Source organism: Lissotriton vulgaris, chromosome 8 (genome assembly GCF_964263255.1).
Source record: "Lissotriton vulgaris chromosome 8, aLisVul1.2, whole genome shotgun sequence".
In the NCBI taxonomy this organism is placed as follows: Eukaryota; Metazoa; Chordata; class Amphibia; order Caudata; family Salamandridae; genus Lissotriton; species Lissotriton vulgaris.
This window is the reverse complement of record NC_141696.1, coordinates 1,515,714,782-1,515,729,645: the sequence shown is the minus strand read 5'-3', so window position 1 is coordinate 1,515,729,645 and position 14,864 is coordinate 1,515,714,782. Positions and strand designations below refer to the sequence as shown.

At 49.3% G+C, this 14,864-nt stretch overlaps 1 protein-coding gene across 3 annotated transcripts in view; it reads left to right on the top strand.

Annotated features, from left to right (window-relative positions):
* The window catches only part of CFAP44 (cilia and flagella associated protein 44), a 748,689-nt gene that overhangs the window by 408,311 nt on the left and 325,514 nt on the right, over positions 1-14,864 (top strand). For all 3 annotated transcript variants that reach the window (XM_086935641.1, XM_086935640.1, XM_086935642.1), the window contains one exon: positions 14,341-14,501. In XM_086935641.1, the coding sequence (XP_086791767.1) occupies positions 14,341-14,501 (161 nt within the window). The remainder of the gene's footprint in view (positions 1-14,340; positions 14,502-14,864) is intronic.

Below are 14,864 nucleotides of genomic sequence, written 5' to 3'. Positions count from 1 at the left end.
TGAACGAGCGGTGACCCGGCGAAAAATCGAAGTTTGTGGAACTGCGGAGTGCGACCCAACATGGCGCCCGGACTTCATTGTCCCCTTGGCCGGATCCATTAGACTGGAGGAACATCACCAGCGGCGGCGCACCCCCTGCTCTGCCGTCTCCCAGTGGTGGGTGGATCTGGACATTGGTCAGATCGGACTCTTTCAACGAGGATTGCACTCGGATGGGCAGATGCCCACGCTATAGTGGATCCCGCACGCGGACGTCTGGGGGTCCCGGCGGTGGCCCCACTCCCTACACCGCACTTGGCGACTTTTTCCTGGCCGACCCACTTCCATGGGAGGCGCAACCCTTTGGCGCCGCAAATCGTCCGGTGGAGTTGGTGACCCTCACTCCGGGACTCTATCGGCCGTGCGGGCCTGCCCGACCTGGCGACGATTGTCTCCGCCTCCACCCCGGTGCCCTCAGACGACGTGGTGGTGGCGCGAGCCGAAGCTGAGAAGGTCCAACAGGCCCTGGAGACGGGGATCTCCGGCACTTGACCTGAGGCCCAGCGACCGGGAGAGTTATAGCCGGCGCCTGCACTCGGAGACGCCTGCTCCTGGACCCGCACAGAGTGCTCCCGGCGACATGGGGAAACCTAGAGGAGCCAAGGGAGCTACCCCAGCCGCCTCAGACTCGGAGACCCAGGACAAAGAAGAACGTGGGGACCCAGAGAGTTCTGGCGGTGCATCAATGCAACAGCAATTTGACCGCGTCTTAGAGGCGATAGCGACCACGCGCTCGGCCCTCCAGCAGGACATTGCCCAAGTAGCGACGAGCCTAGGTCTCCTCAGAGCGGACCACGGCAAACTTTCGGACCGGGTCAAGGAAGTGGAGAGCTCGGTGAAAACCTTGGAGCCGGCGCAGCGAACCTTGGCCGCGGCTATGAAGGATGCTCTATCCCGGATTACGGCCCTGGAGCAGAGAGCGGAGGATGCGGAAGGCCGTAACAGGAGGAACAACATTCGTGTGGTGGGCCTGCCGGAAAAGATGGAGGATGGCGACATGGTGGCATATTTGGAGGCCTGGCTCCGAGACACGGTGGCCCCGGAGGGTCTTTCCTCCTTCTACACCTTGGAGCGTGCCCATAGAGTCCCAGCGAGGCCACCGCAGCAGGGACGTGCCCCGCGACCGGTGGTGGCACGGTTATTGCACTTTAGGGACAGAGACCTCATCCTCAATGCCGCCAGACATAATGGTCCATTCAAAGTGGCGAACAGCCAGGTGAACATCTTCCCGGATTACACCTATGAAACTCAACGCAGACGGTTTTCCTTCCTGGCGGTCAAGCGCGAGCTCAGGAGCGAGGGCATCCAGTACTCGCTCCTATATCCTGCAAGGCTCCGCATAATTGTTGATGACAAAACTCAATTCTTTGATACCCCGGAGGATGTCTGTAAATGGCTTGAACTCTATAGAGCGGGGAAAGATGGCTTCGGCTCCTCATCTCAGCAGGCGGCGGAGCCGGAGCAGAGACGGCGGTCCAAGAGGATTCGGAGTCGCCATGTCCGCTCAGGAGGACCCTCAACGGCAGAGACATCGACGGAGCGGAAGGGAGTGCTAGAGGTGTTATCTGCGCTGTCTGGCTCACAGGACGATGCCATTGAGGAGGAAGCGGACCCTGGTGACGAGGGAGTACCAACGGACTCCGAGGAATCGGTGACTGATAGCGTCCATACGCCGGTGATCACACCGAAATCGGTGGAAGACCTTCTGGATGGACAGGGGTAACGGGGTGAGCTACTTCATTTTGGGAGGGGGCCCGGCAGGGGGGTGGCGGGTGCTGACAATTGATGCTGACTCCCGGGGAAGGGAGGGTGGGGTGCCCTGTTTTAGCCCCGAGGGGTTTTTTGGCACTGTTTTGGGCTTGTTCTAGTCCTGGTGGCCTGAGCGTCGAGGGCCCACTGCCTCCGCCCGGCCCGCACCTGGCCCTTAAGGCCTTCCTACGGTGGCGACCGCAGGATTAGTGGGGGAACGTGGGTTGTTGGAGGGTATGGTTTGGATGGGAACTAGATGGTGCTATTTGGGTCCTGTTCTGGGGAGGGTGGATGGGGATTTGGTTCATACTTGGGTTGTTCAGTTTTGGTTGGGGAAAATGGCCGCCATCAGTGCTGGGATGATTGATGTCCTTTCTTTGTTGGGACCCAGATGGGGTGACTTTGCGAGAACGATATGGGACAATGGCTGATGTTGCTAATCTGAAATGTGTTACTTGGAACGTGCGGGGGCTTCATACTATGTCCAGGCGGCACAAAGTCCACGCTTATTTAGTGCGTAGGGGGGTACAAATGGCGCTGCTGCAGGAGACTCATCTGAACAAGGCGGAAGGGGCGGCGCTACAGCGTAGATGGAGGGGGCAGGTCTTTTGCACTTCGTACTCCGCGTATGCAAGAGGGGCGCTGATTTGGGTTAGAGCTGGGGTTCCCTTCCAGGTCACGAAAACGGTGATAGATCCAGAGGGGCGTTATGTGGCCATTTCGGGCACTTTGGGAGGGAGAGACCTAAACGTTTGCTGTGTGTACGCTCCTAATGTAGACCAGACTGCCTTCCTTTCCAGGTTATCGGGCCCGTTGGCCCATTTCTTCTCCGGGCCCCTCCTGCCCGGTGGAGATTTCAACTCGGTAGTGGATGTGGACACTGACCGCTCGCATCCACCCCTCCCCGATTCTCCGGTTCGTCGCATGGCTAAGGGTCGTAGGGACTGGCAGACTCACTGGGGTCTAACGGACATCTGGAGGGCGCAACACCCCACAACTAGGGACTATTCCTACTTCTCGAGCCTCCATGAGTTGCACGTTAGACTGGACGGATTTCTTGGCTCGCCCGAACTGGTTTCAGCAGCGGTCCGGTCTGAATATTTGACCAGGACCATATCGGACCATAACCCCCTCCTGCTGGACCTTCGTTGGTTTCCCGGGGTGCCGGCGGTGCCCACCTGGAAATTACGGCCCGAGATCCTTGAGGACAGTGTTTTCAGGGCGGACCTAGGTGATAAGATCTCAGAGTACTTTGCGTCCAACTGGGGCACCGCGAGCTCGAGAGCGTTAGAGTGGGACGCTTTTAAGGTGGTGGTGAGGGGATACTGTATTTCTAAAAAGGTCGGCATGAGGCGAATTATCCTCGCCGACCTGGATGCAGCGGATCGGAAACTCCGCGAGCTGGAACTACGCCGCCCTGGGCGCCCTGAATTACAGGCACGCACAGCGGAGGCGAAGGAGGCGGTGGCGGCGGAGGTCGAACGGCTTCGCTGTTTTGACTACAAGGCCTATACGGTTCGATCCATCGCAGAGGGGGATAGGTCGAGCGCGTTGCTGGCGTGGCTAGCCAACACTACGCGTCAGTCCTCACTGACGACGTCCATGCGCAAGGCAGACGGAACCGAGGTGTACACTCAGCCTGAGATTCTGAGCTGCTACCGGCAATATTACGAACGTTTGTACCGCAGTCGCTCTGCCCGAGACCCTGACCTGCTTGATAATTATCTACAGCCTCTGGAGCTCCGAACAGTGGAGCAGGACGTGGCGAAAGCCCTGGGGTCCGACATAGAACTGGGAGAGATCCGTAGCGCCATTAAAAGGATGGCGCGGAATAAGACCCCGGGCCTGGACGGCCTTCCTGTGGAGTTCTATGCAGCTTATGCTGATCTCCTAGCCCCTAGGTTATTGATAGTGTACAGAGAGGCGAGGAGGCTTGGGCGTCTCCCGGGCTCGATGTGCGAGGCATTGGTGGTTCCACTCCTCAAGCCCAGAAGGGACTCATCTGATCCGGGGTCTTACCGTCCCTTATCAATGCTGACGGTGGACTATAAAATACTGAGCAGCATCTTGGCCTCGAGGCTGCTGGGACACATGAGCTCCCTGGTACATGAGGACCAAGCTGGCTTTATCCCCAGGCGTAACACGACCATGAACATTCGCAGGTTGTTCCGCTTGCTAGGGGAACCGCTTGTGGACGCCCCGTGCCCGGTTGTCTTATCGGTAGACTTAGAGAAGGCTTTTGATAGCCTGGAGTGGGACTACCTTTGCACTGTGCTACGGAGGTTCGGCCTCGGTGAGGGCTTCATCAGATGGACCAAGGTTCTGTATGCCTCGGCATCGGCCAGGGTTCGGGCGGGACCGCTGATTTCCTCACAGTATCCGGTGGAGCGGGGCACGAGGCAGGGATGTTCGTTATCCCCACTTCTCTTTGCGCTGGCGGTGGAGCCACTTGCGCTGCATCTCCGGTCGGGAGCCCATTATGCGGGCCTGTGGACTCCCTCGGGCCCGCACTACATTTCGCTGTATGCAGACGACCTGCTGCTCTTTCTAGAGGACCCGCTCGCTGCCTTGCATGGAGCTGCGACGGCGCTCACGGAGTTTGGGGAGGTCTCGGGCCTTCGGGTGAATTGGACTAAGACCTGTCTTTTCCCGGTTCGCAGGGGCACCCCTACCCCTGCCCTAGGTAGGGAGATTAGATGGGAACCCGACTGCTTTAAGTACCTGGGGGTGTACGTCTATCATGAACCATCTGACCTCCTGGATGGGAACATTGCCCGCGGCACTCGAGCACTTCGAGGCAGTATGGACTTCTGGGCCACGCTACCGCTCTGGGTGGCAGGGCGGATCGCTTTGCTTAAAATGGTGGCGCTTCCCCGGTTGTTATATTATTTCCGGACACTACCGATCTGGGTCCCACCGGCCACGTTTCGACTATTACGATCAATGATAGTCGGATTCCTCTGGGGCTCGGGCCGCCGGCGGGTGGCCCTCAAGACCCTGATGAGACCGAAGGATGAGGGTGGGCTTGCGGTGCCGGACTTTGAAAAGTATTATTTAGCGGCGCAGCTCCAGACCTTCACCCAGGAGTTCGCCCGGGAATTCCGGGGCCCAGAAGACAGAAGGGGAACGGGTATGGCCAGACATGTTCTCTCCTTCATAGCGCTGCGACAACGTTTGGCCTTACAGGACTTGTCGCTGGAGGAGCGGACCGTTCGCCTGTGTTGGAACCGAGCTCACGCCCAGGGCCACCTGAGAACACCGTATGCGCCCGAAATACCTTTGGGGATGCTGACGGCTTTGCCCCATGGCGGCGATTGGTCACGGTTGGCGAACTGGGAGGACGCCGGCTTACAGCTAATAGGTGACCTATACGAGGACGGGGCGCTCTTGCCCTTTCAGGAGCTCATTGATCGCTTCGAGATTCCCCGCGGCGACTTTCTGCTGCACTCGGCCCTTATCCGAGCGATCCAGGCGCACTGGAAACGCGGGCAGGAGGAACCCCCTTTATCTCCGGTATGCCAATATGTGATGATGTCTGCGGGCACGGTGAAGGCGGTCACTTGCCTTTACGGCAGACTGATCAATGAGGGGCTGGCTCCACTCACTACTTTGAGAAACCGTTGGGAGGAGGACATTGGCAAGGAGATCCCGGAGACGACCTGGTCCCAGTTGGTGCGGCGAGCCTGGAAGGGCACACGCCACGCCCGCTTTCAATTGGTCCACTACTACGTGCTCCATAGAGCATATCTGACCCCGGTGAAAATCAGGCGATATTTTGCTACGAGCTCGGCGGAATGCCCCAGGTGTCCGGCCCAGGAGGCGGACCTTCTCCACATGCTGTGGGCCTGCCCGGGATTGTCATCCTATTGGGTAGAAGTGGGGAAGACCCTGGAGGAGGTGACGGGGAGATCCTTATCGTTTGACGCGGCGGTGGGACTCCTGCACTGGTTCCCTCATACCCCCAAGAACAAAATATCTAGCAAGTTCATCTATTTAGGGCTGCTCCTTGCTAAACGAGAGGTGACCAGGAACTGGAAGGCACGAGCTGGTCCGACAGGGAGCCGGTGGCACAGCGAACTTTTGAAGTGGGCGGCGGGGGAGAGCACGCTAAGATACCAGCTAGCTTGGAGGCAGCGTAATGAGAAGGCACAGGAGGCAGCGCTGGAGTGGGAGACGTTAGTGCAGGCCCTTAGGGATTATTGCGCCCCCAGCGACTCTGAAAGTGAGGAAGCAGCTCGCCCCAAGTCCCGATGAATGATTGCACTTTTCAGCTCTGTGGCTTTCCCCATGGGTCCTTTGGCAGATCCTGTTGAGGTTGTTACCGTGCGCTGATGGCGGGGTTGGGTAGGGTTTTCTTTGGTTCGTAGCGTTTTTGAGGGTGGGGTTTTTCTTTCTGGGTTTATAGGCTTGTTTGGAAAAGCAGATGACGGATAGTGGATCATCCGGACCAGCTTCGACATCCTTCTGAGCCCCCATTGAACTTCGCCGCCCGACCCCAGGGTTGTGGGCTGAATGGCTGTGTAAGAGACTTACGGCGGGGGGACGGAGGGTTGTGTCTCATTGACGTTGCTTGTTATATAATGCTGGTCGATTATGTAACGATTTACTGATTCCTGCAATAAAAATATATTTAACAAAAAAAAAAATGACTCATTATAGATCTTGGCCAGACAGCGCTTGACCTGCCTCTTCAAGACATGTTGTATATACTTTGTAGGCTTCAGCCTGGCCGTAGGTTTTCCATTTGCTGACTCCACCTTTGCTATTCTTTCTCTCCATTTGTCCATGGCATTCATGATTCCTGTGTTAAGCGCTCCCTGAGAGCATGCACCAATTACTACTATCCAATCCCTGCTCCCCTTTTAGCATCTGTTTTCAGAACTACTTGTTTCTTTAATTTGGAGCACTTGACACAAGCCCTTGGTCTTTCACTTGCTCCGAGGTCCATTGTAAACAGGGTTGTAAGTCTTGTACTTACCTTGTCACAAATTAGTTGATGTGTGGGATACAATGCTGAGTGTGGGGGCACAGAGTGTGATTCAATCCTTCCCATCTTCCATGCTTGGTATTTATCTCAACAGCCTCCCAATGATCTCCCTTTTCCCACCCCTATTCCAAGCCCCCTCTTCTACTTCTTTAAATTAAGACTACAAAAACTTTTCCTAGTTTCCAAGTATGATTTGAACTGCAACGGGGTAGAAAAAAAAAACTTCCCTGACAGGCAGGCCTGCGTTCTGTGCCTCAGTGATGTGGCGCCAAGGGAGCCCCGCTCCCAATGTTTGCTGGGAAGCTGGGAGTCAGAAGTTATCCGGAGGTGATACAGGAAGAGCTTGTAAGAGGCTGCAGGAGAGGCACCATGAGGGACTTATGTAAAGGGGAACTATACTCTGTAGTTTGAATTTTTTTAATGTAAGGTTTTCAGTTTTTGCTTTTTTGTTTAACATTGATTTGGTTGGTTTCTTGTGAAACATTTAATGTTGTGTCTTATCCCCTCTTCAGTCATCGGCCTGACTGAGGAGCAGGCCGTAGCAGCTCTGGCCCATAATGGGGTAATTTGTTCAATCCCTTTTTAGATGTTAATGGGATTCAGGCCATTTAAATGTCCCGTGTATAGTATATGTCTCTGCTATCTCCCTCCCGGGCTGGTTGGTTTGGTTTCCTTGAGGCGGTGCTGTTGGGGGTAATTCTTTTGCTTACTTTTATATTTTTAGAAAATTGGCGTATATATGTTTTTGCAGATGAAAGGCCTTCACTGTGTGCATTGTTTTCACATTCATGCTTGTGAAGCTCTGGTTTCCATGTGTAGCTGTGCACTGGACTGGTGCTCCAGGGCACAGAGTAAAGATGTCCACTTAAAGCTTACTGTCGTGCAGGAGACATACTCGCGCACTGGGATGCGCAGGAGCTTAGTGTGCCCATGCATCTCTGGCATCTGTCCAACAAAGAACACTACATCCCTTACTTTGAAACTGGACACTCTTACTGGCTGCAGAGATTTAAGGACTAAGCCCTGCTTTTTCCATGTCAAAGGCTCTTACACTTTTGTAGCTTTTCCCTCATCGTCGTTTTTGTTTACACTTTAGTTTGAATGCAAAATTAAATGTCCGCTTTGCAGCACCTCTATAGTCTCAGACAATAAGTATGTGGGATGAGCCAGTTTGGCATGGTGTATCGCTGACTGGCCATGCGTTGATATTTATATGGAGAAAATAACATTATGGCTGTTGCCAGTAGCTGGCAGGAAATGAGGGTGGAGGGGCAGAGGGGAAGGAGAGTGGCGGGGGAGGGACGAAATAAAAAAAAATACCTTTTTGCCGGCCGTCTCTCTCCTCTGCTTCTCCAGAAAGTCCATAAGAAGGTAGAACCCAGGCTCCTCTAAGCCAATCACCATGCTGCAATGCAGGGCTGTGATTTATCTGAGCGATGTGGATCGACTCTCAGATGGGGACTGGGGGCCTTGGTATGTTCCCCACCAGCATTTGTAATGCAGCCTGTTGGAGAACTTGCAAAGTGTGCAGGACTGCTTGACCTGCCCAAGACGGCTGGCCAAGCTATCATGCCCACTTGGAGTGTGCAAACCATTCCTCCCCCTGTGCCTCCATTCCCACCCCGCCCTAACCCAGCCCCGAAACTGTGAAAAATAAAATTAAAATAACTACATTATAATAATTTTATTATTCCTGCTCAAAGAGCAGTGGGGTGACGCTACTCTGGCTTAGCTGTGTGGGTCTCACTGTAGGTGACAGGAGGGCGAATTGGCCCCAAAGGACACTCAAATCAGTTCTGGTATCATCCATGCCTAGCAGAAGCTATGGCATGTAGCAATTCACACACATAGCAACACCAGCACCTTTAAAGTAGCAGCAACCTCTGCCTAATGCACTGCCAATTTAAACCTGCGGCCAACATAGTATATTTGCTCCATGGACATGACATCTTTACGTGTACGTGCAGGGCACTTGGTAATAGGCTTAGCATCTCTGATGATTAATGCCGCCCTCCGAGTCTGATTTGTATAATTCCTCTTTACTCACATTGATTTTGCAGGTCTTTTCAGCATCTGCCTGTGTTCTTGTTCCTTTTGCAAGTTAAACTTTGTAGCATCTGGCCCTACGCTCCAATATAACTACTCCACCCCAATCTACTCCACTCCAGTCTAGCCCAATCTACTCCACTCCACTCCACCCTACTCCACTCCACTCCAACCTACCCTTTCCACCCCTCTTCAAACTATCCCACTCTAATCTATCCCACTCTAATCTATCCCACTCTAATCTATCCCACTCTAATCTACCACATCTACCCCACTCCACTCCATTCCAACCTACTCCATTCCAATCTACCCTACTCTAATCCACCCAATCTACCCCACTCCACTCTGCCCAACTCCACCCTACCTCAGTTCACCTCACTCCACTCTACCCCAATGTACCCCCATCTAACTCATTCCTAACTACCCCAGTCCTCCCAAATCTACCCCACACCAACCTAATCCGACTCCATTCCACTCCAATCTACCTCACCCCACTCCAGTCTACCCCACCCCACTCCAATCTATCTCACTCCATTCTACCCCACTCTTCTCCAATCAATCTACCCCACTTCAGTCTATTCTAATCTACCCCACTCTGGTCTAACTCGCTCTACCGTAACGTATCCCACTCCACTCTAAAACACTCCACTAAATCACCCTACCCCTCCACGCTTCCCCAATCTACCCCACTCTAATCCAATCTACCCCATTTTACTCTACCCTAATCTACCCCACTAAAATTAATTGCTAAAGCCAATAGCTCTCGCATCGGTGAGGCCTATTGGCTCTGCCAATGCTTATTGTTCTAGTGGTAGACTTTGAGGGAAGAAGCTGCCTCACAGTCACTTTCGTCACAGAAACAATTACAGTGGAACCCTAGTCCTTTATTGCACAGCTCTCCACCCTTGGCTAGTTCAGTTACTCCCAACAAGCATGAAGAAAGCCTAATATCCAAGTGTCCATTGGTCCCTGGCCTGCTACTGTGCCTGACTACAATGCTCTGAGTTTCTGACCTGCCCCAGATTCCGAAGGGGAATGTAGCTTCTGGAGCCGATCAAAGGCAGATCTGAAAATCGAGAGGTCCTGTACGCTCCAAAATCTGTGAATACGTTTTGCATTTGACCACTGTGTGTGAGGGAATGCTGCCTCAGCGCTTTCTCTGTCTTAGAACACCACCTGGAAATGAAATATAGCTATTCCTAAACTTGTAAATAGGCGCAAAAGGCACAGTCATTACACTTTGGGACCACTAAGAAGCTTGGGAGTATCAATATTTAATTTGGGGTTCAGATCAGGCAAAGGCAGCTTTCAGGCTAACCAGTGTATAAAAATGTGATTCCCTTGAGCAAAACTAAATGAACAAAGCTCGAAGGTCAAAAACAATAACAAGATTCACTAATGTAAAAAGAATTCTTAACAATTTATTGAAAATACAAATTTTAAAAAAGTGGACAATAAAAGAACCACTATGACAATGATTAAAAAACAAAACAATAAAACTGTTTGACATTCAATATTGACCAGCAAGATTGATACATAGAGACAGAAAACAGTTAGACATAGGACTTGTACAGTATTGGATGTATATTCAAACTCTGTTTCTGACACCTATGTTATGCACACCACAAAATAGTATATCAACAAGGGTATTTGAGTCATGAATTATACTAAAATGGTGCATCGACGCGTTTCGGTGGTTTTCCACGATTTTATCCACCTTTATCAAGACAACATTTGATATCTGTCATAGTACATGGGTCAATATAATCTCTCTAAAGATTGGAGACACAATAGATTAGTTTGAATACATCATAGTTTAACTATTTTCAACAAGAAACACATTTAATGTTCTAGTCTCCTTTAGTTAAGAGGTAGCTGTACCCGAAAGGGTGACTCGGAAAGGGGCCTTCCTTATACATATCGTTTTTATCATACTTTTATGTGTTCAAAAGGATGGCAATCGGAAAGCAGGGATAGATTTTACACTTAAATACAAAATTCCTTGGACATGTCAATTTATCATCCAATTATGTGTTCAACAAGATAGCAATCAGAAAAGAGGCATTGATTATAAACTCAAACACATGGTTCTTATGCCACCGATACACATCTTTTTCCAATGTTCTACAGCATACTGATTCCTGTGTTTGTAGGAACTGGATAAGTCTTACATATCCCATAATGTCTACGGATACACTCAGATCTGGGTATTCAAATTGGTAATGAGGTAAAGATTAGTTTAACTGTATATGGCAGTTGGGGGGGGGGGGGAGTTGTATTTTGTTCCCGATCTCTCTTGTTCTAATTCGGGAATTGCAGAAGGGGGGGGGGGGGGATCTGAATAAAGTTGACTGTACCCTAATGTACCAGATTAAGGAGCCGAGCGTAATGCTACTTCTTCCTGTCTCTTTCTTTTCACATTTTAGTTTCATGATGGTAAACTGGGGAATACCCACTAATTCCAATAATTTTAGGTACCTCTTAGATTGACCTTATATCAGGCTTATAAATTGGTGTTTAATTACCTTAAAATCCTCTTTTAGATGCTGTTCAATTTCCGTAGTTAATCCACATTGAAGTGTGATTAAGTAAGAATTTAAGCTTTGTGTGTTCCCCTCTTTTGTGAAAAAAGTTGTATGCAATAGACTCCTATAGGTCAAAATGATAAAGGATGAAGTAAAGAAAGAATCGTCTTTTACATGCCACTGAAATCACGAGTTTTCTCCACTCTGCAAAAAAACATGTTAATTCAGCACAAGCATTTCAGACTGAAAGCATTTACCAAGGTTCATTTTATATCTTTCAGTTTAAATGCACCAAAAGTGCCACTTTTAAAAAGCATTTAACTAGGCCTCATTTCATGTTTCATGTGCCATGTGTTTTTTACTTGCACCAAAATTTGTGTGTCATTTTAAATGTAGTCTGTCTGAAACATAAAAATAAAGCAATGCCTCATTCCAGATGAAATCTGAGCTACATTACAGGGAGGGGAGAGTAGAGGCGCAGTATTCTCCAGCTAGTGATGCTCAGAATTATTTATAGGGTTTAGGGTGAACACAAACAGAACATCCAGATGGTTTAAGGCAGAGGGTTAAGAACATTTGTTGTGAGGAAGAAGTTTAAGTTTCTTCTTGAAGTGTGGGAATGATTTGTTGTTCAATAAGTCCTGAGGCAGTACATTCCAGATTCTGGTAGCATTCTCGGAGAAGGAGCGGTTGCAAGATTTCTCTTTCTTAAATTTTGGCGAAATCAAGAGTAGGCTGTGAGAGCTTCGTAGAGGTCTCTTTTGGTCAGCTTTTGCTAGCTTATTTGTGAGATAGACATTTTTTTCTATGTATATGGCTCTGTGGGTTTTGCAAGTCGTTTTGAGTATAGATCTAGCTCCGATTGGTTGTTGTTGAAGCTTTTATTCGATATACAAGATATCTTGAAAGCGAATTACAAACAATAAAAAGACATTTCAAGACATGCAGCTAGTCAATACATTCATCATAAAAAGGTTAAGAACCGGGTAAGCTCCAGAATAAATTAATTAAGAGTACAATTAAACAGAAATTGACAGCCTCTTGCAACGAATACGATTGGTAACCAGTTGAGTTTCTTCAGAGTGATGGGGTCAAAGCGACTCTTTCCTGTTTGTAATCTAGCCGTTGCGTGGAGTGCAGCTTTCAAGGGGGATGTGTGTGTTTTTGGGGCACCATAATTGTTGCTTTCCCATACATGCCGTAAATTTGGTTTTGACAACACTTTATTATCAAACGTTATGGGATGAAAGTTATAATCCACTTTTCATTGGGGATGCTTTGCAGTCTCTCATTCAGTTCTAAAAGCTGCTAAATTTTGAAGTTCATCTAGGAAAATGTGTCCTTATTCCTGACCCCATATCTAAAGCTTTGCATCTGGGAAGGTTCTCAGCTCACAACCCGTTCAACAGAGGGGCCTTTGATGAAATAGGGTTTGTATTTTTAAACCAATCACGTGTAGGTGGCTCTGTGTGAGAGCTTCAGCCACTGCAAACGGCAAAGCAACACAGGAGGTGGAAGGAGGTGAGCATTAACAGGGTCTCTTTACACAAAGTATGGTAGGAATTCCGCCAGCAGTAATCAGTGGCAGCTCCGAGCATCGCCCCAATGTTCTGTGAGCAGTGTAAAAAGGAAAACAATAATGACTAACATTATTATCATTTTCCTTCCAGCTCCAGTGGGGAGCGAGAGCCGGGCTGGCCAGTGCAGAGGGCAAGGGACGAGTGAAAAGCGCACTCTAAAGCCCGCATGCCGGTTTGATGAGCAAAACCGGCATGCACACTTCGCATTTTCCCCACCAGACTCCATTAAACAGCCTGGTGAGGAACATACAAAGTCTCCAAGCCTTTGAGCATCGAACCACGCTGCTCAGACCAATCACAGCGCTACTTAAGGCAGCATTGTGATTGGACTAGGGCTTCTGGGAGGTTGAGAAGCTTCCTGTTACGTCGCGGAGGAGATGGAGCAGAGTTGGCAGGACCCGGCGGCATTCAGGTAAGTAAGTTTATTTTTATTCACTCAGCTTCCACCCCCGTCCTACCACCCATGCTTAGTAGCGGCTGCTACTGTCAGTAATTGGTACCTGCCATGGGGAGTAAATAGTTTCCACTACAGAAAAAGGAACTTCTCCATAGGTTGTAATCAATACTGAGAGTCAGGGCATCACTGCCACTCTTAACAATCACTGCTGTAAAATCTTCATTACAAAAACAAGGCGCTTTCCAAAATTGATGACATTTACTGCGACAAGAAAGAGCATCTCAGACTTCGTTTTAAATGAGCAAAGCCCTTAACCAAATTCAGCTTTGTGAAGCTTTGATTATGTGCAACAAGTGACCACGTGTGCAGTTCATGGAGCTCCTATCTATGCTATTCACCTGGGATGTAAAGGCATCTTTTTCAAGGTGGTTAATTTTACCAAAAGTGTTATATGTTTAATTGTTTAACTGTTTCAATGGATGTAATTTTTTTGGCATCCTTTGCTAATTACACTGTAGTTTTGTGCTGACTGTAATGCATGTTTGTAACACACCGGGACGTAAAATCTGTGAAGCATTAATCTAGGCAAGGCTGTAATTAAACATCAGCATAGTAATTTTTATGTAATGTAGACCAAAATGTGTTATAAGATGAAGAAGCTAAGTCACATACATGTTTGGCTGTGTGGCCTTTCCGCTCATAAGTGATCTGCTGGGTCAAACTGTTTTGGTCAACCTTCATCTTTTAGAGAATCAAAAGATGGTGTTTTTGGAAGACATCAGGTTTACCGATTCCCTAGAAGTAATGAGTACTTTACCTCCAGTTAAGTGGTTGCTGTGTTGTCATCTCACAAAAGTCCAGAAGGTCTTTAAGGCTTTGGTGTTCTGTTTTAAATCAATCTGTAGTATCATATGGTCTGACAGGTCTGTTTTGTTTTGCAAACCATACAAGATAGAAGCAATCTGATATTAAAATGTAGGGTATGTTCTCTGTCTCAAATATGGCTCGATTCCTCAGGGAGGCTATGATGCGGGATATCTCTACCACTGCCAGTTTGAAGTGAATGAAGAACTGAATGAGGATGTCAACAAGGACCCTTCTTTGAGACAGGATGAACCCTTTGCTCTACTGCCGGTTGAGAATACAGAGATGAACCCCATCAGGAAGATGTATTTTAGGTAAGTCAGTACCTTGCACATCAATAAGCATGGGCAAAGACTCTGACAGCTGTCCACAACAGATCACAGAACAGGATCAATAACCTGAACATGATCCACAACAGATCACAGAACAGGGGTGCATATTCTGCCCATTGTCCACACTACACCACAAAATGGGTACATAACCTGACAGTGATCCACACTACACCACAAAATGGGTACATAACCTGACAATGATCCACACTACACCACAAAACAGGGGTAAATAAACTGGCCATGGTCCACAACAGCTCACATAACAGGAGTGCAGAACCTGACTTCCATCCACAACAAACAGCAGGCCTTTGGTCCACAACAGAGAGGGCAGAATAACCTGACCAT